A 21,567-nucleotide genomic window follows, 5' to 3' on the forward strand; every position below is an offset into this window, starting at 1 on the left:
CCGCCCTCAGCGCCGGCGCGCAGGAGGCGGCGGGGCCGGTGCGGGCGCTGGAGCCGCCGCGGCGGCGGGAAGATGGATGCGCCGCGCTCGTCCCTCGCCGCTCGGCATCCTCCCCTGGCCGCGGCACGGTGAGCGGCGGCGGTCGAGGAGGGTCGCCCGGTGCCCGCGGCGGCGGAACAATGACCGGGCGGCTGCGGGGGGCCGGGGCCGGGGCGGCGGCGCGGCGGGGGAGAGGCAGCGATGGAGGTGATGGAGAGGAGGGGAGGGGAGCGGGAGCCGGCGCTGGTGATGGAGAGGCGATGGCGGGAGAGGCGTGGCAGGCGCAGCCCGCAGCCGCCCGCCGGCCCCGCACCATTGTGCGCCCGCCGGTCATTGTCCGCACGGTGCGGGCGCGGCGCGCTGGGCGCGGCGGCTGCTGCAGGGAAGGGAAGCGAAGGGAAGGGATGCTCCGGGGCCGGGGGCGATCGGCGGAGCCCGGGATGCTCCGGGGCCGGTCGGGCCGGGCCTCGGCGGGGCAGCCCGAGCGGAGCGGGGCCGGCGCGGCCCTGCGGGCGCTCCCCGCGCTCGTTCGCACTCGCACCGTGGCCGCTCCGGCGCTCACACGGCCGTGCACAAGGCTCCCTGCCCAGCGGGATGCTCGGAATGGCACCTGTGCGTGTCCTGGGCTGTCAGTGCTGCCGTGTGTGTGTGTGAAGACATTCTGTTCTTCGTTGCAACCGCGGACCCCGCAGGATGCATCTCTTTGTACGTGCAGTGCCTTTTTCACAGCCACTGATGGATGAAACCTGCCTCTTGGGCTGGTGTGCAATTTATGCTGAAATAACCGGATTGCCATCCCTCAGTTTCATTATGGCTACTCAGGTCAGATCTAGATCCTGCATTTTTGCTACGTTATGGCACTGAATACTCATTTGTAGACCGTTTCTTGGTTTTGCTGGGAATGCAAATATATAAAAGGTGCTGATCATACCTTATAGGTTGGGAACATAGAAAATTACATATCTTAGAAGTTTAATTTCAACTCTTGTAAGGAAAAAAATGAACTATGTGTATTATTTAAAACATTTGCATTGTGATGCTGTCCGGTGCATTACTGTAAGGTGACACGTTGGACTCCCATTCTCAATGTCTCTGATTTGCTGGGTCAGATTCTGCAGTAGTGCAGATATCATGCCTGGTCTAGCCATCTGGGTAGCCCATCAGGAGAATGTATTGTCCCTTTTCAGACAGTAATGTGGGATTTATTGCGTCTGCTCTGACTCAGGTTTTGTTTCTATTGATCTGGCCTGCTGGTCTGCACAGGAATTTCAGACCCAGGCCTGCTGTGCTGTAAATGCTGCCTCTGCTGGCACTTGACCTGGTTCAGATGGGTGCTTCGTTGAGGTAAATACCCAGTGGTTCTAAGAGGTTCTCCAGGAATGGCCACACTTTTGGTGAAATCTGGGAGTGGTGAGATGGTCATTGTTGAAGAGGGTGCAGGACACAAGTGCTGTATCAGTACTTCTGCGTCAATCAACAGACACCATGGGTGCCTCGATACAAGGAGCACATCAGACTATTAGAGTGTGTCCAGAGCAAGGCAACCAAGATGGTGAAAGGTCTTGAGGACAAGGCTTAGGAGGAGCAGCTGAGGCCACTTGCTTTGTTCAGCTTGGAGAAGAGAAGGGTGAGGGGTGACCCCAACGCAGCTTCCTCAAGGGGGTCAGAGGGGGAGGTGCTGGTCTCCTCTTTCTGGTGACCAGCCATAGGACACAAGGAAATGGAATGAAGCTGCATCAAGGGAGGTTCAGACTGGACAGTAGGAAAAGCTGATTCACTGAGGGTGGTTGGGCACTGGAACAAACTCCCCCGGGAAGTGGTCAGGGCACTAAACCTGTCAGAGTTCAAGGAGTGTCTGGTTGATGCTCTTAGTAATGTGGTTTAGTGTTAGGTGGTCCTGTGAGGAGCAGGGAGTTGGACTCAGTGATCCTCATGGGTCCTTCCAACTTGAGATACTCTGTGATTCTAATCAAGTTATGGGACTGCAGCCACTTCCAGTGATTTCATATCTTCTGGGTTCTGTCAGATTTCTCTTTAATCTTTGTGCATGGCAATGCAATGTTTGCACTACAAGATTGCAAAAGAAATATTTTTGTTTTAAAAACCCAGTTATTTTGTTTTATATTTATGTTTACAGCTTTACTTGAATTTACAATTACATGTTTGCATTATGTGTTTCTAAATCAATAGCTTACTTAAATTCCAGGCAGGTAACATCTTCAAAGTTCCTCTATAAATCTATATCCCTTGAAGATCTGGTCTTTACCAGATTATAACAAATTTATCTTCCCATCTTCAGAGATGGATTCTCTGCTGCTTTCTCTTTATAGGTCTGTGCAAAGCATCTGTGCAGTTCTCTGTCACCAGCTCTCAATATCCAGAATCCATGAGGGTAGAAAAATGTAATTTTGGTAGTACTTCTAGGTTTTGTATCTTTAAGGTCTATTTGAATTTCTCCTTTAAAATATGAGGACTAGAAATCTTTGCTCCAGGAGGTGGGGCTCTAAATAGAAAATTCGACAGCATGCTGGGAAGAACCATGAGAAAGCTCTGTGGTGCGGCCACACAGAACGCTGTCAGGTCAGATGAGTGTAAATGCAGCTCCTTGGAAATGACAGAGGAACAGTGTGGATCACAGTCTGCAGTTTGGATTCCAAAGCATCCAATGAACTTTAAAGGAGAAATGATACATGCAAGCACTTTCAGGAACATGGGCTTTCAGTTCTTCTCACTGGAACTGATGGTGCTGTTTGCTTTGCTGGCCGTGCATTTGGATCGCTGGTGGGTTGCTGAGAAACTGTCACACGTCCTGGAAACTTTAGGGTCTGTGTTTTCCCTGGAAGATGACATTTGGACATAGCAGTTCCCTGTGCTGAGCAGTCTGCACCAGCAATTGTCAGAAGGGGAGCTGTCAGAAGTGAGCTGATGTCTGTGACCATCCCCACGGCAGCGTTGCATGAGGAAGACGAGCAGAAATGCAGCACACGTTTTAGTACAGAGCTGCACAGTGAAACCTTGTTAGTTAACAGCTTAACAAGTACCAACAAATAAGGAATACAAATGAAGACTGGATAGACTACAGTTGCTCTTCTAACTTTGGATGAAATGTACTCAGACGGATAACAAAGCAAACTGATGTACCTAAGAAAACTGTTAGGATAGAAGAGTTGGTACGATATGCCAGATCTTTTATGTTGGAAATGATAATGCAAAGTATAACAGAATCTCAGATTACTTAGTAAAAAATAATAAAACAAATTATTTGAATTAATTGAGAACAGCTGATGCTCAAATGCACGTTTTCTCCCACTTCATTAATTCCTTCCATCTCCACCCAGGAGGTAATATATTGCTTCACACCTGTACTCCGTTTCTCAAGATATTTGTTGACATTTGTTGAAATTTTTTATTGTAATATTCTTTTAAGTGTTTAGGGGAAAGCCTTGTTAAACCTTACATTGCATGGACTGTAAACAAAAGGTCTAAATAACATGGAAACTAAAACTGAAAAAAGAAGAAACAGCTGTTGACAATTGCTTTGAGGTCCCAGGTGGTTTAGGGCAAGCAGTAATGAGTGAGCAAATAAAGTTGGGAGAAATGGTGGAGTCAGGGTTTCTGGATTTGATTTTTTCTGTATGTGCACTGGTTTGCTAAAATTCACTCAATTGTTTTTTTAATGGGTGGAAAAATACTTTTTGTTATTAATTTCTACAGTTTAAGCCAAATTCTTAGAACTTTTAATGTTACAGGTGATAGAAATTAATTAGAACCAATACTGTACTGTTTTGTGTGCATTTGGGGTAAGCCTGGTGTACAAAAAATTTTAAAATACTTAAAATTATATTAATACATAATATACACTTAGGTTTTCATGAACATTAATGTGATTTTTGTTTTGAACTTCTGTGATTTGTAGGTAAGTCCTTGAGGGGTTTTTTCACTGTATTTATTTGTACTCAATGTTTAAGGTTCTGCAAGCTGCTCTGTTCCATCTCTGTGCGTAGGTGAGGAAGAAAATAAGATGCAGTCATTTTTGAAGAGTCTGCTTTAATTTAATACAGCCCTTAATAATATCACCTTCTCATGTCCCCTCTCTGATGGGAAATTGTGATCAGTTACAATCTTTAGCAAACAAAGAGTATGTGGGGACTGTTGCACTGGAAGAAGATTGGGTTATTTACAGCTGAGAGAATAATTGTGCTGGTTACTGTTTGGTAGCTTATAACTAAGGAAAGGCTGCACTAATTAATTTGGAAATGCTTTAAAGAACAAAGCTGTGAGATTAGAGTGTGTCCAGCGTGTGTTTCAGGGGTACAGCTGATGGGTGACACGTGTCCCTGCCTTCCCAGCACAGCCATGGGTGACACACATCCCTGCCTTCCCAGAGGTGGGATCCCTGCCCAGCAGAGCCCAGCAGGGCTCTGTGCTCACAGATCCCTCCTGCTTTGTGTTTTTGTGGGTCACAGCCTGACCTACATGTTGCCGTTCCCTTGGAATGTGCAGTGGGTGTCGGTGAGTGGGGGCCTGTGTTAGGTGAGCTCAATGAAGATGTAAGCATTGTCCTTGGAAGTTGATTTGAAATTGTATCCAGTAGCTTAATGAATATTCAAATCTCTCTGAAATTACCAGAAAATGATTTTCTGGTTTCAGCCTTCATGGAAATCTGTGTTCAAAACAGTATCCTGAATGTCTCATAAGGGAAACCTCTTGATTTTTTTTTTTTTTTTGTGCTTTGTCACGTCAACTATGAACCAGCATCTCAGCTGGATCTAGTGGGTGCTGTTTCATGCTTACACCTTTTCCAGCTGAGAATCCAACTCATCACCTGCTTACATGGGAGGAGACCTGGTCACCATCATAAAAATGGAAGCTGGTGCTTCCATTTTTAAAGCAGCACAGTTCAGCTAAAAATCACCCTGCACGTTTCAGGAGTAGTTTTTAAATAGTAAACTGTAAGGATAAATTCTACATTTAACATGAGTTTCACTTTATCCTAATTGTTTATTTGTCAAATTCTGTTCTTCCCATTATAGGCAGAACTACTTAAGTCAGCATGTGTGGTGTTACACGTTTTCATTTCTGTTTTGTTGAGAGGGCAGGGCATGACAGGCACTTGTTCCTCAGCTGAGCAGTGCCATTGGTGGGAAAAAAAAGGTTTCTATTGTTATCTGATGAAAGTCCATTCAGACCATTCTTGAAGAGTTCACAGACTCCAGGGGTGACTAAGGAACCCATCTTTCAGCATATGGTAGAGGGGTGAGATTCACAACAATTCACAAATGAGAACTGTAACTCAGGTTACAGTGTGTTCATAAGTGAATAATCTTGAGTGTTTCTAGTCAATGTTGCTTGTAATGTTTTTATTTTTAGAGGTATTTTGACTCTAAAAGATGGTTAGAAATGGCTAATGTAAAATACGTGTTTGCATTTCTGCTGAAAAGCTGATGTGAAGAGATAAACTGTTGGATTAGTTTTTTTCCTGAATTTCCCTGGTAATGGGAACATTCATATTCTTTTCCCAGTATATGGAAGGAAAAGGCAAGAGGGATACAGGACATGGGAAATTAGAGCAATGTGTACATGAGGTTCCCTAAGGCATTATTAGCAATAGGATGGGAGAAGAAAATACATTTTTTGAAGCTACACTGAATTGCAACCTGATAAGAAACTGCAAGAAGGTAGTAATCTGATTGGAAGTAAGGTGTTCAAAAAAGAAAAGAATCCATGGTAGAGATCTACATTGTTAAAAGTGAATGTGGGAGGCTGGAGTGCAGATTTTTTTCTGCTTCATTCTGAAACCAATATCTGCCATTATTGGCTGTATCAAGAGCTGAGCTAAAAATTGCAAAAACTTCCAAAGTTAACCTTATTGCTTTAAATAGAGAAATTATTTAAATACCTGACAATCTTTAGTGGTGAATGTAAAATGTCTTCCTCTGGTATCTGTAAGACAAGAGATAATCTTGGTTATGGCCTTAGAAAGAAAAGAAGAGGTTTTCAGGAGAAGGATACGGGGCATGAATATTCCCTCACTGTTTGTTGTTGTCTTGTTTATATACATTTCAATTAAATAAAAGATAGTTTTGTTGGGTTTTAAAGTCAAAATCAAATAAAGCAGGAGCTGATACTATAAGCTTTGTGAACTGCAGAGTTTCTCTTCCAGGCAGTGTGTGTTGTCTCGTGGGTGAGTGTGACCCTACTTGCATAAAATACATTTACAAAAAACATCTTTTTTGTAAGCTAAGAATGGGTCTTGAATAATGCCCACAGTACAAACCCATTGAAATGTTTTCTTGCAGTGAGCTGGGCAGGTTGGGAGAGCTCGTCCTTGTCCTGATACTCCTGTTCTCAAATAGAGTCTCCAGTCAGTGTCCATGTGCGTCTCATGCTGAAAAGTACCAGTTCTGGAAAATGGCTGTTTCCTTTTGGGATAGGGCAGGATTTTGTTTTTCACTGGTAGTGTTGATCTCAATGTGCATTGTGTTATGGCAGCTCCTGGGGAAATAATTGTATGGAAAAGAGACAGATGGTATTTTAGCCGCAGAATACTGGAATATTGGTTTAACAAATCTGCTTAGCTTTGCTGCAGATAACAATAATGCTTCTGTCCCCTTTTGACTGTTTCCATGGAGTCGCCAGCAACTTGGATAGGGTGTTTTTGGTTCATGTTTTAGAGCAAGGGCCAATGGTAATTTTAGCATGAGCAGCCTCCCAGTGCCAGATTCATCCTGTATTCTGTGTGCAGAGCCCCAAAGCCAAGGGATATTGTGAGTTTTAATATTCCTGAAAATAACTATGGTATTGATTAAAAATCTAACTACAATACAATGATTTTTGTGCAGTTAAAAGCAGAGAGTGGTTGGGATTTGTTCTAAAGAGCTGTTTGTCACCTTTTGGTGGAATAAAATGCATGTCAACTACTACCATGTGAAATGTGTAATTTTCTGACTATAAAAAGAAATGCAGAACAGAGTTGTGTAAATGGTGGAAATATTTTTCAGCAAGTCTGAGTTTTTGGGTTGATCTCAGGATGCTGAATTATGATGTTATAGTAAAATAATAAAAGTCGTGCTATTAATCACAGCTTTCATTAATTATGTATTTTGTTATGTGGTATAACATGCACAGGGTGGGATGCAATAATTAGGGCTTGAATTTTATTCTGAAAGAATGCAAAGCATAGATGAAACCTGGTAAACGAAAGCCAAAGCAAAGATGTCATTTAGGATTCATTCAAATCCCACTGGCCAAATGAGACAGGTTTTGGAGACATAGGGGATCGTGTATGGCCAGTGTTCCCCTTGTAGCTGACAGAGTTGATGCAGTGATGGGAATTGGCTTATGTGGAAATATTAGTTCCTTAAAATATTGCTAAGACCACATCAGCAAACAAGCAGGAATCCAGTCTAGGTACTGGGATGAAACTTCCAGCAGGTAAACACTGAAACTGCTCTTCTAGTTCCAAGGGAGTTTCACTATTTTGTGGGAGTAGAAAATGCCTCTTTTAAAATTGTTGCAGATTGCTGGCAGAAATTGTGAACCATGAAAAGGATTTGCTGAGGGTGAAAAAGCTTCACATGGTATTTGCATCATGCTTGCCATGTTCTGAAGTTCTGGTTCTAGAGTCAGGATTGGGATCTAGAGCCAGGCTGCTTGGATCAGCAGTCTTGATTTGGAAAACCCCCTGATGTTAGGGTTTCCTAACCTGAATCACAGCACTCATTTCTGATGGGGGGTTGGGTCAGTGGAGTTCCAAATTAGCATGTTAATCGTTACCTTGGCAGGAGCTGAAATGCTGGCTCTGGGCCCAGAAGAAAACAAGTTTAGATCAGAGTTTTTACATGTTCACACAGCTAAATCCACTTCACAGTGGAGTGAATGTCACTTGAGCAGAGCCAAGTGTCTGAGAGCAAGGTGTCAGGAGGGACATGCGTATGAGTTGTGGTTTCTACCTGCTCTTGCTCTCAGAAAGCAGAAAATTATAATGTAACTGAAATTGAAGTCTGACCCTTGGAGTGAGCTCAGAGGGAGTGCGACCTTTCCTATGGGCAAGAAAAATAAAAGCCCCTTTCTTTTAATTGCAATTTCATCTATAAGGACTTTGGTCAATGGCAGTAAAATTATTTGCCCATGTGACAAGTTCCTCTTCAGTAGAACACAGATGATCACACAAATGAGACAATTCAAGAATTTCTGATAGTCCCTTGCTAATACTTTAGGTGCTATGTTATCCCCAGAAACTTCCTCCTGGGACTGCAGATTTTGGAGGATTCAGTCAGAGATGCTTTGTTACAGGTGATCAGTTGATCCTTGAACTGGACATAGAGATGAGCTGGTGCTTGTACCAACATCCTTACTGAAGTGTGTTTTTCCTTGTATTAGGGTTTTCTGAGAAAGGGGACTGTCAAATCCTGGGAATAAGTAAGCAAACTTGGCATGTGCCCTGTTTATCATTGTTGGTAGAACAGGTTATATTAACAGTTCACTGAGCTGTTAACTTTTAAATACTGTTGAACTGCACAGTTTGCTCATTTTTATGTTGTCTGAAACTGCCCCTGAAGTCTGAACCAGCTCTGGAAGTCCTGAGTCCATTGATGCTTTTGCTTTCTGGTGAGTCTCACAGAATCAAGTGTAGCAGTATGAACAGTGAGCAGACTCACTGTGAGCCCTGACTCTGCTGCTACAAGGGGAACATTAGCACTTGCAGGAGGCTGGTGAGGTTCAGAACCCCAGCTGAGGTTCAATCAGGTCACAAAATCCAAACCTGGCAAGGGACTGGCCAGACAATAACTTAGAGGCAGAGTCCTTTCCAGAGTTAGTGTGTGGTGATGATGTGGTTATAAAGGTGTGTTTGGTGATACTGCCCATCACAGTCCTGTCCAACAAGGGTTTGCAGCTTCTTCAGGCTGCTTTCCTTTATGTCAAGGGCTACATTTAGTGAGGGCAGCATTTGTTTCACTTCCTTTGCTTTGAATCCAAAGGTACTCCATAAATCTCTTAGCTCAGATATGTTTTTCTTGTCTGGAAAAAGGACTTTCTATTTTGAGAGGAGACTACTGAGTCTGTTCTTGATTTTCACGATAACCCAGGGTGTGTTAGACTCCTGTGCCTGGGTCTGATAAGTCACCACTTTGAACTATGGGTGCAATTATATTCATTGTGCAGCACCTGTCAGTGAATATTTTCTGTGTTTCTCTCCAGCTTGCACAGAGTTTTGTCTACTGTGTTCCAAGTTATTTTCATTTGAATCCCAGTCTAGTATGCCACACACATCTACGGTTACAAGTCTTTTAGCTTTCAAGTCTGTGGTAAACAGAGCTTGAGTGACCCTACAAAGAGCAGCATCCCCTGGAGAGGTGACTTGGCAGAGATAAAAGTTGGGTACTTGTGCCCATCTTCAACACACATCCAGAGCAGATAGTACCCATGCAGCAAAGGGGACTGTTCAGTTATGTTTTACTTTAAACCTGGTTTCATATTTAAACTTTAATTGGGCTAAATGGTGCTTCTCTGGGTCTCTCCTGAGAGAGGAAATTAAGATGTGTTATTTGAGTAGTCTGGATGCTGCTTAACACTGCTGAAGTGTTCTTAGTCAGACCAGAGCTATGAATTCTCAGCCCCTCACTGCAGCAGTCTGGTACATGTGTGGCATTGTTCAAAGAGCAAGAAAAAACGTGAGTACTTTAATTTATTCATTCATCAAGATGAAAGGCAGTATGGCTGATTAAGATTCTAGGAGTTAATAGAATTCTGTTTCCTTCTTTTTTCCAAGTCCCCAGGCTCAGCTGTAAGTACATTTTATGGATTCACTTACCATGGGAGGCATGTTGGTCTCCTGCTTCTGTTGTAATCCATGGCAAAGTTCCCTTTTACTTTAGCATTGTACAGATGTACTGGTAAAGCAGTTTTCAACTGCAGGCACTGTTTTATATTTCAAGTAAGATTTTTTTAACTGCAGTTTGCTAGACAAGTGGATAACTATTCGATTGGAACTTCTTGTTACAGGGATGGAACCAGTTTTTCATTGGATCTCTGTAAAATTATTTCACACAAGTGTTTCAGATGCCTCTTGCATTTGGTGGTCCTCATATTAGGCAGCTGTTGCATAATTAGCAGTCATTCTACTTGCTATAAATGTACAGCTATATGCATATTCTTCTGTAATGAGGCCTGCTGGGAGATGCATTAATAACAGAGTAAGGGACTGTGGTGACTGTGGTACAGATTCATGCTGTGCAGAATGGACACACAGCACCTGGTGTTAGAAAAGGGATAGGTTTTTTTGTGTTTTGGAAAGTACTTGGTTCACAGTAATTGAGTTGGGGTTTTGAACAAGTTATAAGATTGTTGGGGCAGAGATTACATTTAAAATTTTTCCTCTGTCTTACCCTTGTGGTATGTAGTAACTCACTGAGGTTAATTTTGAGGATTTATTTTGTGAGATTGCTCCTTTGGCTTTGAACTGAACTATTACTGCTGCAACAGGACCTTTTGCTCTGAAGTGCAGGTTTGAATTCCACAGGCCATCCCAGCCCCCATACTGACTGTATCACCACACAACAGGAGATTTGTTACTGTGCTTCTCCCACTTTGCTTTGTGATACCGATGGCAAATCCCATGTGACTTTCTGGCTAGACAAGGTTTGTGGATGCTCTTGGTTGTACAAACAGCACTCCACAGCTGGAGCATGCCAGGGAAAGTGGTCCACAGCTTGCAAGTGATCTTTCTCTAGCAGCCTTAGTATTCAGCTGCTCTCATAATGTCCTGATGCTGTCACTGTAGCACTCTAGAGAAGAAGGATGAGTAAAGTGCCATAGGAAATACCTTCTAATGATGGTCAGACTTACTGGAACAGCCTCAAAATTCCCTCTTTGGTTAAAACACAGGGAAATAAAGTTCTTTTCTTGCCCTTCCTTCTACTGATGCATGGAAGTTTTTGTTGAGTTAAACAGACTTAAATATTTAGAGGTCTCTTCTGTTTGAACACAGGAGATTATCATTATGATTCTGTTCATGTTTTGTACTTAAATAAAAAATGAAAGTTAATGTGCAGCCTGAGAATAATGCAGGAAAGCTTGCCTGGAATCTAGCACTGGAGCTCTGATCATGGTTCCTGCAAAGCTTCACCACTGGCACTGCATTATGCACTATCCCCTTCTTTGCAGTCTTCATTTTTCAGCAGTTTACCCATCTCCAAACTGATAAACCAGATCTCCAAACATTCTCTTATCTAGCAGCCACAAATGGGAATAATAATGCTATCAAATGAAAATGAATAAAGGGTAATGATGATGTTTGTCTTATGTCCAGAATTTTATTTTATACAGTTAATAAATAGATGTGAAAACCCCAATGGTTAGATTGCAGTGTGATATTGGCTTTTCTTGCCTCATTTTTAAACTAGGATCCTGCTGGATCCTAATCCTCCAAAAGGCATAGGCACTCATTTTTCACCCCGTGGTAGGTTGTACGGTACTACACTAAGCAGATAAAAAGTTTTTTCAAGATTTTATTGTTTACAGGAAAATATTGCAGCTGCGTTTTCTACAAAACTTAAAAGAGTTACAGGCCAAAATTCCACTGAAATATTTGGGCACAAAATGTGCAGGAGGGAGCATTCTTAGTCTATTTTTGGATCCATTTCTGTCGGGTGTTTGAAGGCCAGATGATGAAAGTTACTGGGATGAGCTGTTTTCTCTGCCCTTGCAAAAGGCTGTTATGAGCATTTACTTGGTTTTAGTTTTGCCTTTGCTAGATGCCTGCACTGTGATCTTTACTACTTTGAATGAATGTAGGTTTCATTGTTCCTCAGGAGGTACAACGTGTGCTCTTTGTTCTTTCATAGTCAAGGTTATTCCTGTGTTGAGACTTGGAGTTTTTGTGTATGGAGGCAAATTTTAGCTCATAAGACACTTTGCTTTGCTGTAAGGAGGGGCTATGCTTTAGAATATGTTTTAAAGGGATGCGGAATGACTCTAAATTCTGTGGAAACTGCCATGTTTCTGCTTTTCTGAAAAATTACTGTTCAGGCTTGCTAGCTAAGTACAGGCATAAAAACCTGTGCTCTTTGACCTTGGGGTCAGAATTGCATCTGGGTTTCAGGGGAGCTCACTGCCACAGGCCTCCATCTAAAGAGAGACCTCAGAGGGACCGCAGTGACAGTGTGGTCTCCGTGCTGCGGCGCCCAGAGGAGCGCGGCCCTCGTGCATCCCGTCTCCAGCTGCTCCTGTTCCCCCGTGGTCCAGATCAATTCCGATTTGCTGCATTTTTCTGGGCACGCCGGGGCTGTGTTTGTGCTCTGTGGGGATGACCTAGAAAATACCCACAGCTGCAAACCCTCAGTGCTGCGGGGGGGTCACTGCGGAGCGGCAGGACCGGGCAGCCCGCGTCTCACCTGGAGAGGCGGCAAAATCACCTGTCATTTCAGGAACACTTATTTCTGATACAGGAAAGATGCCTGGAGATATGTAATTTAACCTGACTCCTGTGGCTGAAGTGTGGCTGTAGTCACTTGTGGCTGCACTGGCAGCCCTGTGCTGTTCAAGCCAGTGGAGTGGTCATGGCTGGGCTGCCTCGTGCGTGGCACAAAGCCGGGCTCCGGGGGCGCAAAGCCGGGCTCCGGGGGCACAGGGAACCACAGAGGCCATTGGGTGCTCCATGGCTCCCCATGCCCGGTGTTCTGGAGAGTTGATTAGAGAAGACAATGAGATGGATGGCTGAGAGAGGGACAGAAAACAAAGGCGCCTAGAGGAGCAGAGGTGTGTCTGTGTGGGTACATGGACAGGTTCTTTCCTTCAGCCATGTGGGATGACTGCCACATTCCGAGTGTGAGCTTTCCTGTTTGGGAAAGGCTGAATGCTGGAGCCTGTGTCCTCACGGCTGGATGCCTTGGTGTACATGATGAGCAGTTAATGATCTGCCTGTCACCCCCATCCCCTCCTGTCCCCCATCCTAGACCAGCTCCCTCCGGGCACTGAGGAGGAGGAGGAGCACATCAGGCTGTAAAGTGTCTGGGGCAGAGGGGTTGCTCGACCTGCTGTCTCTTCCCTTTTTATGTGAAACCGATTCCACATAAGAATAAAAGCTTTTCTTGGAAGGCCAAGGAATTCCCAAAATACAGCAGCAAGTCTTTTTGACAGATGAGAAAGAATCTGTAAGTCCCAGAAGTACTTGTTTTATTCTCATTTCTTTTGTTTTGTTCTGTACAAGTGGAAAGTTAGCTTTGTGCTGATGGATTAACAGTGGGATTGGTTATATTCTTCCGTTCTGATTTTTGTCTTCTCTGAGATCATGTTTTACAGATTGTTTCTCTATTTTTTCCAAATAGCTGTAGGCAAGAGTGATGGGAATGCAATATAATTTATGTTTTTTTAATGACTTGTGAGGCTGGTCCAGTTCTTTGCAGTTAGGAGTTGCCAGTGAAACCCTGTGCTGCCTGTGGACATGACAATTTAAACGTGAGGTCAAGATGGAGAGTAAAGCATGTCCTAGTCCCTTGGAGGATAGTGTGCCCAGGATTATTTTCCAGGGGTGAGAAAAAGCTCAGGACTACTGTTTTAAAGGCTTCTTTGAGCTGATGTATGTTTGCACTGTTAGCTATGTTTTGGAATTCATAGACAACCTACCTGGTAACTACCAGGTGGGAAAGGCATAGTCTGCAGTTATGTCATTATATGTATGTCCTTGAATATAGGTCTGTATGTCTAGCCACACATAAAGGTGTATAACATAGTGTGTTTGCTGGGGCAAGAGCAAAATTTGCATTATGCATATTATTTTCTAGTGTGTGACCTTGACCCTCTTTGCACCCACAGTCAAGTTCTGTCCACCATGTATAGTCCACCATGATCTTCCACATGAAGTTCATTTTGCCTGCACAGTTTGGACATGCCATTTCAAGTGGATCCTGTACACAGTTTGTGGAAAAAGCAAATCGATGGTTCAGAAGAGAAAACTGGTTGGCTAGATTCCTCTGATGCACTTTATTACAGTAAAACAATAAAACAGATAAGAGTCTTACTAAAAATGGGGAAACTCCACCAGAGAGTTGTAGTGCTGTAAGAGACAATGGCCTCAGCTTTTTTCCTGACAAGGCACCAGGCAATTTCTGTAAATATGGGGTTGCCTGTCACACGTGCGAACTGGGGCATGTATGCCCATGGCTGTTTGATTGGTACATGCTCACGCCCCTTCATACTTGGCTGAACTTTCCCTGCAAAGGCAGTGTTGTTTCTCTTGTGCTATTATTCCAGTGAAACTGGGAAGGCATTTTCTGCAACTTGTCTTGTTCCTGGCAGACCAAAACAGAGAAAGGAGCCAATTTTGAGCCTTCAACTTTCATGACAAAGTCCTTCCCTAAAAACAGATTGCTTTGAAATGGTCTGACCCCAAGTTGACAGATTAATATTCAGTATGGTAGTGATTTTTACAGATTTAGAGGGGAAGGCTAAACTCCAGCCCTCCCCAAACTTTCAGATATCTTTTGTGGGATTGTTTCATTGTGGATCCTTTCAGATGAGGGGGTATGACTGACCTTGTCCTGATGTGAACAGGCAAGGATATGTTTGAACTCTCTGCAACAGCAGCTTCAGGGGACAAGCCCTCTTGAGAAACGTGTTATCAGCTGATTCCTGCCCCTACTAATCCATCTTGGTTGGCTTCAGCACCTCAGAGGCTGAAGGCTGTTCAGCCTAAGGTCATGCTGACATTTTAGTGCGAGCTTGGAGGAAGCAGCCTGCAGTGTATTCAGGTCCTGCTCAGACTTGCAGTAGCAGAGGCAAGTCCGAGGTCTGACTGTGGCTGTGACTGTCGGGGCCTGACTGAGGAGGATTTGGGTTCTCTTGGCCAAAGCCAGCAGAGTTCAGCTCTCAGCAGCCATCCCAGAGCCACCTCTTCTTGTGCCAAGAGTTCAGATTGACCTTCCACGTGCTGGCAGGGCACATCTGTGTCTTGTCTTTAAGTAATTGCTTAATTGCTTAACCCTGAGAGGCATGCCTGGCTTAAAAAGAACTTTGAAATGGAGCAGTCATTCCCAAGGCCTCATCAGCAGGATACATGCTGAGAGAGAAAAAAGAGTGTTCAAAGCAAACTTCATTCCACTGCTTTTTCACCTTCAGCCTGAAATTGTGTCTCAGGGTTGTAATCAATAGAGACATGACTGATAGGGGAGGGGTTGGACTGTTCTTCATATTCTTTGCTTCTGAGATCTGGGTGTACCCGATGGAGGCTTTGTGTCTCCCTGCAGAGACCTGCACACTTCATACTCAAGGAGCTAGACATCTGTGACTATTTTCCTGTTCTGGACAGTATCATGCAGCAACAATTTCGCAGAGAATGAAAGCGTGAGAGCTACTGATGAAAATGACTTGAGTGATCCCCAACGTCCCTGAAGCAGAGGCACAGGGCTTTGTAATGCTTTGGCATCTCCACCTACCTCATGGCCCAGAACACTCTGATTCAAGAGGGTAAAGGCTGTGGTGGTAAAGCGCTCATTTCTTCTTTCCCAGGTGTTTCCATCCCAAGGTGTCTCTTTTAAAGGCAGAGAAAGGTATTTTTCCACTTCTGTAATATGCAAAGCCTGTTTTTGTAAATAAATGCGTTTATTGGTTTGGAGAAAACAAAACAACGAATGACTATAGGAGAAAGGGAGAGAACTTGATTAGGTAGGTAGAGGTTAGCTGTGTTATACATAGATTATGATTGGGAGCAACATTCAGAACAGATTCCTTTGCCACTTCAGATAAAGGATAATGCTGCTATCGAGGAGCACGTGTAGGTGTTGTTTTCCTCTGTACTCTCCTAAGGTATTACTAAACCCAAGTATCAACAAGAAGGTAACCTGCAATGCCATGGAAAAGAAAGAACTAGAGCAAACAGCAAATAATGGGAAAAAGAATTTAAAAAGGAAAGGATGGAAGCCAAAATAAAAGAAATAGCAATGGGTGAAATTTGTAGGAAGGAAGGAAAACAAAAGAATAAAGAAATTGTATAGGAAGAAGCTTCCAGTGTAATTGCTGATCCAGTTATACTTATCTCTTTACATTCAACCTTAAAGATTATGGAGTGTTTTCCTTGAGGCATGTATGCTTTTATGGCTTGTTCTGCCACGGGAAGCAACACACTCTTATCTGCACACTCAGTGTTTGTCATGCTGAGAGGCTAATATTTGTTTGAGACCTCTGGGAGCGTGAATACAAATAAACTTCTACCTGCTTATATCATGCAGCTAAGCTTGAATTGATCCTAAAAAAAAGCCCCAACAGAAGTCAACCCCCCAAAACAACTAACAAACCTTAAGACTCAAATGTGCCTTTTTGTACTGCTGTAGCAGTTTAAGTTCCAGTGTAGCTATGAGCTCTTACTGATAAATACTCCACAGCCTATAGCAATGTGCTACTACTTCTCATTAAAAGTGTGGCAAATTCTCCAGTGAATTAACTAGATTTTAACTCAATATGCATCTCAGAGGATGCAGTGCCCCACAGCTTACTGTGAAGTCTGGTTCTCCAGCCTGATGTCCAGATCAAGAGATACAGTAGGAATAGGCTCTTCCAAACTATGCAGTTTTCCTTTCAGTGGAAGCTGAGGTGGGGAAGTGACAATGTGGCCTGTGGCTGTTATACTTCCCGTGGAGTCATTCCATTACTAGATAATTCCTGAACAGACCTGCAGCCAGTCCCATGAGCTGGGACTTCTTGAAATTAATTGCCATTAGTACTTGAAATGCTTTGTTCAACTCTGCTAAACCCAGCTCAGACTCTCATCTGTTACATGATGTGGGGTGGTGGATCTGTTGTAACTGAAGGATTTACCATCCAGTATCCTCCAAGGTGTGCAGCAGCTTCAGAGGTGTTTAGGTCCTCCTTGCTGTTGCATCAGGAGTCAGAGGGTTACCTGCATCCAGTTTCATTTTAAGGAGCTATCAGAGATTTGAGGAGGACAGTACTGCTCTTGGGCTTATTCCTGTTTCCAAGCTCTGTTTAATTTGGGCTAATTGAAAGATTTTCTTCCTCCCTCAGACACAGTTCAGAAAAGGCAGAGGGCAGTCTGCAGTGATTTCAACAGGAATAAGGTTGTGGCCCCTTAGGATGCGCTGTTTACACTGACTGCTGAAGAGCAGTTGTACATTCATCAGTCATTCTGCCATCCTTGACATCTGCTTCATCCTTATGCCATAGAGATTTTCTTTTCATTCACCAGGAAAGTTGCACACAGCACTGCACTTCTGGTGACATTATGCCCAGTTTTATCACATTCATTCTTTGCAGGCCAGGTAGACAGTGTATACCCACACTTGTCATTCCCTTTCAGATGGTTCTGGTGCTTCCTGTTTTCTTAGTATTTTGCATTTCAAAAGATCAGGATGGTGGCTTCAGTTATTAAGTGATGCCTTTTGCTTCTCAGAGCAAATCTTTGTGTTTTGACCAAACATCAATTGTATCAAATGGCAAACTGCACACAAAATAGCAGAACTCCTGGAGTTGTTACTGTTGGCAGCAGGGCTGTGAGAGCAGGCTTTTGCTGGAGGAGCCTGCAGGATAATATTAAACCTGACAGTGCTAGTGAAAGCAATGAACCGTGTAGGCTTGCAGTGAGGAAGGAAGGGGGCTCATAAGCAAAAGAAAAACCACTTTCAGTTTCTAAACCATCGAGTTGCTGGTGTTTTGTCACAGGATAATGAGAGTAATTTCATGCTTTGTGTCCCATTTTTCCTTTCACAGGAGTAGAAAATATTCTGCTTTCTCTATTTGCCCTTTGCTACTTTCCTTGAAGCCTTGTCTGCTCAGCTCAAGATGGGTAGCTCAGCAGTCCTGGGGTCCCACAAATTTCTGTGCTCTCAGCATATCACTGCTGCCTCTAGAATGGCTGTGCATACTAAATACTAAACCTCTGGTTTAAGTCTGCAGAGGAAAAAATAAAAATGCCTGTTTGATTAGCTGTTAAGGATTAAATTACCCTTTAGTAGAAGACTGAGAATATGTTTTTTGACCCTCATTATGGATTTTCCCTTTAATGTGTTCTTTCTCCAGCTCAAGTGTGCTACCATTTGACATGGGCTTTTTTGCTGCCATTCACTCTGTGCTGTCCAGAGGCACCCCAGCATTCCAGCCGTAGGATGGGCATCTCTCTATTTATCTCTTTATTCTTTCAGGCCTGAGCATCCAAAGTGGCTTATTCTGGGACGAAAACAGTTCATAAAAGACCAATGTTTAGCTGTATACAAAGCAATGCCAAGATTTCAGAGGTGGTGTAACTGGGAGCAGCATAGGAAGCCCTGGGTGATGGAGGACAGTGTTTTCAGGATAGCAGGATCAGTAAGGATGTGTCATTTCTGCATGTTTCATGGATGTGGTAGGAAAGTCAGAATGACCATGTGAACATGGCACCATCTAATTCATTGCTGAGACATGTGGACGTAAATTTCTAGGCAGCTTATTAAACCCATGTTTATTTTGTGTGTAGACAGAATATCTCTTTATCTGAGGCTGTCAGTCAGTGCCAATATCCAAAACAAATGCAAAAAAACCACCACCACCTCCCCCCCACCAAAAAACCCTGAACAACAGGTATATGAGACAAAGGACACTCGTGTTCTCAGTGATATGGAAAACCCCCTTGGCTTCCTGGTCTGTATATCATGCTGATGTGCTTAGATTTAAGCTTATTGCATCACCTTGGCTTAGGACAGAATTTTCCCAATAAAATTCAGTTGACAGAAACCATTGGTAGAATTTTTTTTACAATCCCTTGGAAGTGGTGAAGGGGTCAATTTTCAGGCTGAACAGGCTTTTGCACATCATTAGTTCTCTGCTTCTATAGAGACCCAGAATGCTGATGAGGACCAGCACTTGCCCTTTCCTGCTGTGGCAGATGGTAGGAGTGCTGTGAAAAGTGAGTTTGGCACAAGATCTTTCAGGGGATCAAGGGTTGGGAAGGGGAAGAGAATGATATGGTTGGTAGATCCTTGAGAGTGAAGTGTCTGCTTTGTGGTTGCCTCAGACTACAAGGATTGGATTAAATAACCTGTCCATTCTAGTCCTGTGCCTTCAACAGCACTAATCCTTATGGTAAAAGAACTCCTGTCTTCAGTGCACAGTGCCCCTTTCTGAGCACTGAAAAAGGACGTACATGCAATCCCCACGAGTGGGCCAGGCTGGTGGACAGAAGCATGATTGTGCTGGGGTGTCCCTTGCAGGTTTTCAGACAAAGATTGCAGTGTTTGGAGATGGGAGCTTTCTATTGTGATCTGTAACCATGTGAGCTGTCCTGCTGCAGTGTCCACTGACAAAAAATAGTATGTCTTACTTTTTGCAGGGCTTCCAAAGCAGCTGAGTCCAGGACCTTAAGGAATGTCACGCAGTGGTTGCTGAACTAACTGGCTCTGAAAGGACCAGAAAAAGATGGCAGTCTGTATTTGAAATAAACACGTGGACTCTCGCAGATAAGAAACCATGTCAAAAAAAGGACGTAGCAAGGGCGAAAAGCCTGAGGCACTGATTGTTGCCCTACAGGCTGCCAATGAGGAACTCAGGACCAAGCTAACAGACATTCAAATTGAGCTGCATCAGGAGAAATCTAAGGTAAGTGAGGATTTGGTTTTAAATAGCAATGTCTGTGCTGAGGAAGAGAAACACATGGAAAAAGTGGTATCACAGAATTCAACAGATGCCACACAGCTCTTTCCAAGAACAGTGGTCTGATTCTTTCCCAACTTACAGCACTTGCTGTGGATGTCTTGTGGCTCCCTTGGAAAAGACTCCTTTTTACTGAGCTACAAGTTTAAGAAGCCTCTGGCCCTGAAATGGAGCGGTACATTCATGGAAGTTGTAGGAACCTTGCTATTCCTGAGCCCTCCAGTTTTCTGGTGAATTTGACTGATGTTGACTGCTGGGTTAGAAAGGGTTTTAGACAAATGCACATACATACACGGAGTCTTATTTCCTAAGGAAATACTGAAAGTATGTGTAGTGTCACTGTGGGAGGCAGGACACCTGGAGAAGACAGAGTTGTTTTGTTTGAGTAAAGGCAGTGTAACCCATGTGAATGCCTCAGGAGCTGGCCCATATTTTTTTGTAGGAGGGTGGAGGATTATCTGGGGTCTGCAGCAGGATGTTGGCATGGATGTATCTGGGTGGGCTTGTTTTGACGACGTCACATTGGCAGCAGGTGACTTTCATTGTATCTCCATGCAGGTTGCTAAACTCGAGAGAGAGAAGACCCAAGAAACAAAGCGCATCCGCGAGGTGGAGCAGCGCAAACAGACCGTGCAGATCACGGAGCTGAAAGCCAAACTCCATGAGGAGAAAATGAAGGAGCTGCAGGCTGTGAGGGAGAACCTCATCAAGCAGCACGAGCAGGAGATGACGCGGATGGTGAAGGTCCGGGACAGCGAGATTCAGCGGCTCAAGTCGGCTCTGTGCGCGCTGCGGGACGGGAGCAGCGACAAAGTACGGACAGCGCTGACCATCGAGGCTCGCGAGGAGGCCAGAAAACAGTTCGACTCTGAGCGCCTTAAGCTTCTGCAGGAAATTACTGAACTGAAGTCTGCCAAAAAGCAGGTAGATGAGGCCCTTAACAACATGATCCAGGCCGATAAGATCAAGGCGGGGGATCTTCGGAGTGAGCACCAGTCCCACCAGGAAGCCATTTCCAAGATCAAATGGGAGAGTGAAAGGGATATCCGACGCCTGGTCAGTAATCAAAACAGTTCATGTGTTCTCTTATGCTGCACTGAGTTTGCCTTCTATGTCTCTTAGCTTTTTCTGCATAACAAAACTCTGCAATGCACCTCACTTTGAAAAAGTGTTACAAACTTCTCACTGTCATTTCTCAGGAAGAGAGAGATCATGGTGAGTCAGCTAGAGCACTGTGATGGCAGCTAACAACTTAAAGCAGGAGAGGGGTTGGCCTAGTCCATAAGGATCTGGCTTCCTGAGATGTTAATACCTGTGTGGTGAAAAGGGTCAGATAAAGAGCATTTGCATCTGCACTTGCAGTTTGTTGGTTTCTCCAGCCCATGTTATGGTGCCCTGAACATGTTAAACCATGGCAGGAGGGGAGACACCTTTTGATTTGGTCTTGGCATAGCCTTCAGTAATTACTGGGGAAAATGAACGAAAAGAGGCCCACACCAGCAATGGTGCAGGTTGCCTTGTTTCCCTGTGCCATGGTCTAGGAATGGTACTCCCCAGTTTAGTGCTCCCACTGAGACTCTCCAAACGGCGCTGGCACTTGCTCGTTCCGCCTCACCTTGAGGACAAACTACTCTTCTTTTTTTCTCATCTGAAATTGAGGAGCTGTTTTCAGGTTTTTAGTATAAAAAAGAACTGTAGTGAGTTTCAGGATGAAACAAAGCCATTTAGTAAAATCAACTCAGGTTCTGCTATTATATGGTTTTGTCTTTAGCAACTGATGAAAGGCTTTTTAAAGGCTATTTACTTGCATAAGAACCTTGAACGTGTCCAGAATTACTTTTCTCAGACTTACACAATGGTTTCCAATGGCACTGTATTGCTGTCAGAGTGGAG

At 43.9% G+C, this 21,567-nt stretch overlaps 1 protein-coding gene across 2 annotated transcripts in view; it reads left to right on the top strand.

Moving 5' to 3' along the window:
* Positions 1-18: 18 nt before the first annotated feature.
* The window catches only part of JAKMIP2 (janus kinase and microtubule interacting protein 2), a 46,089-nt gene continuing 24,540 nt past the window's right edge, over positions 19-21,567 (top strand). Inside the window, exons 1-3 of one of the 2 annotated variants that reach the window (XM_027682539.1) lie at positions 19-128; positions 19,355-19,620; positions 20,233-20,730. In XM_027682539.1, the coding sequence (XP_027538340.1) occupies positions 19,492-19,620; positions 20,233-20,730 (627 nt within the window). In that variant the 5' untranslated portion in view covers positions 19-128; positions 19,355-19,491. Of the gene's footprint in view, positions 129-2,476; positions 3,057-19,354; positions 19,621-20,232; positions 20,731-21,567 lie in introns of those variants that run through there. The other variant, XM_027682540.1, reaches the window with a different exon arrangement.

The sequence above is a fragment of the Neopelma chrysocephalum genome, unplaced genomic scaffold, assembly GCF_003984885.1.
Source record: "Neopelma chrysocephalum unplaced genomic scaffold, ASM398488v2 Primary Assembly neopelma1_63, whole genome shotgun sequence".
NCBI classification, from domain to species: domain Eukaryota; kingdom Metazoa; phylum Chordata; class Aves; order Passeriformes; family Pipridae; genus Neopelma; species Neopelma chrysocephalum.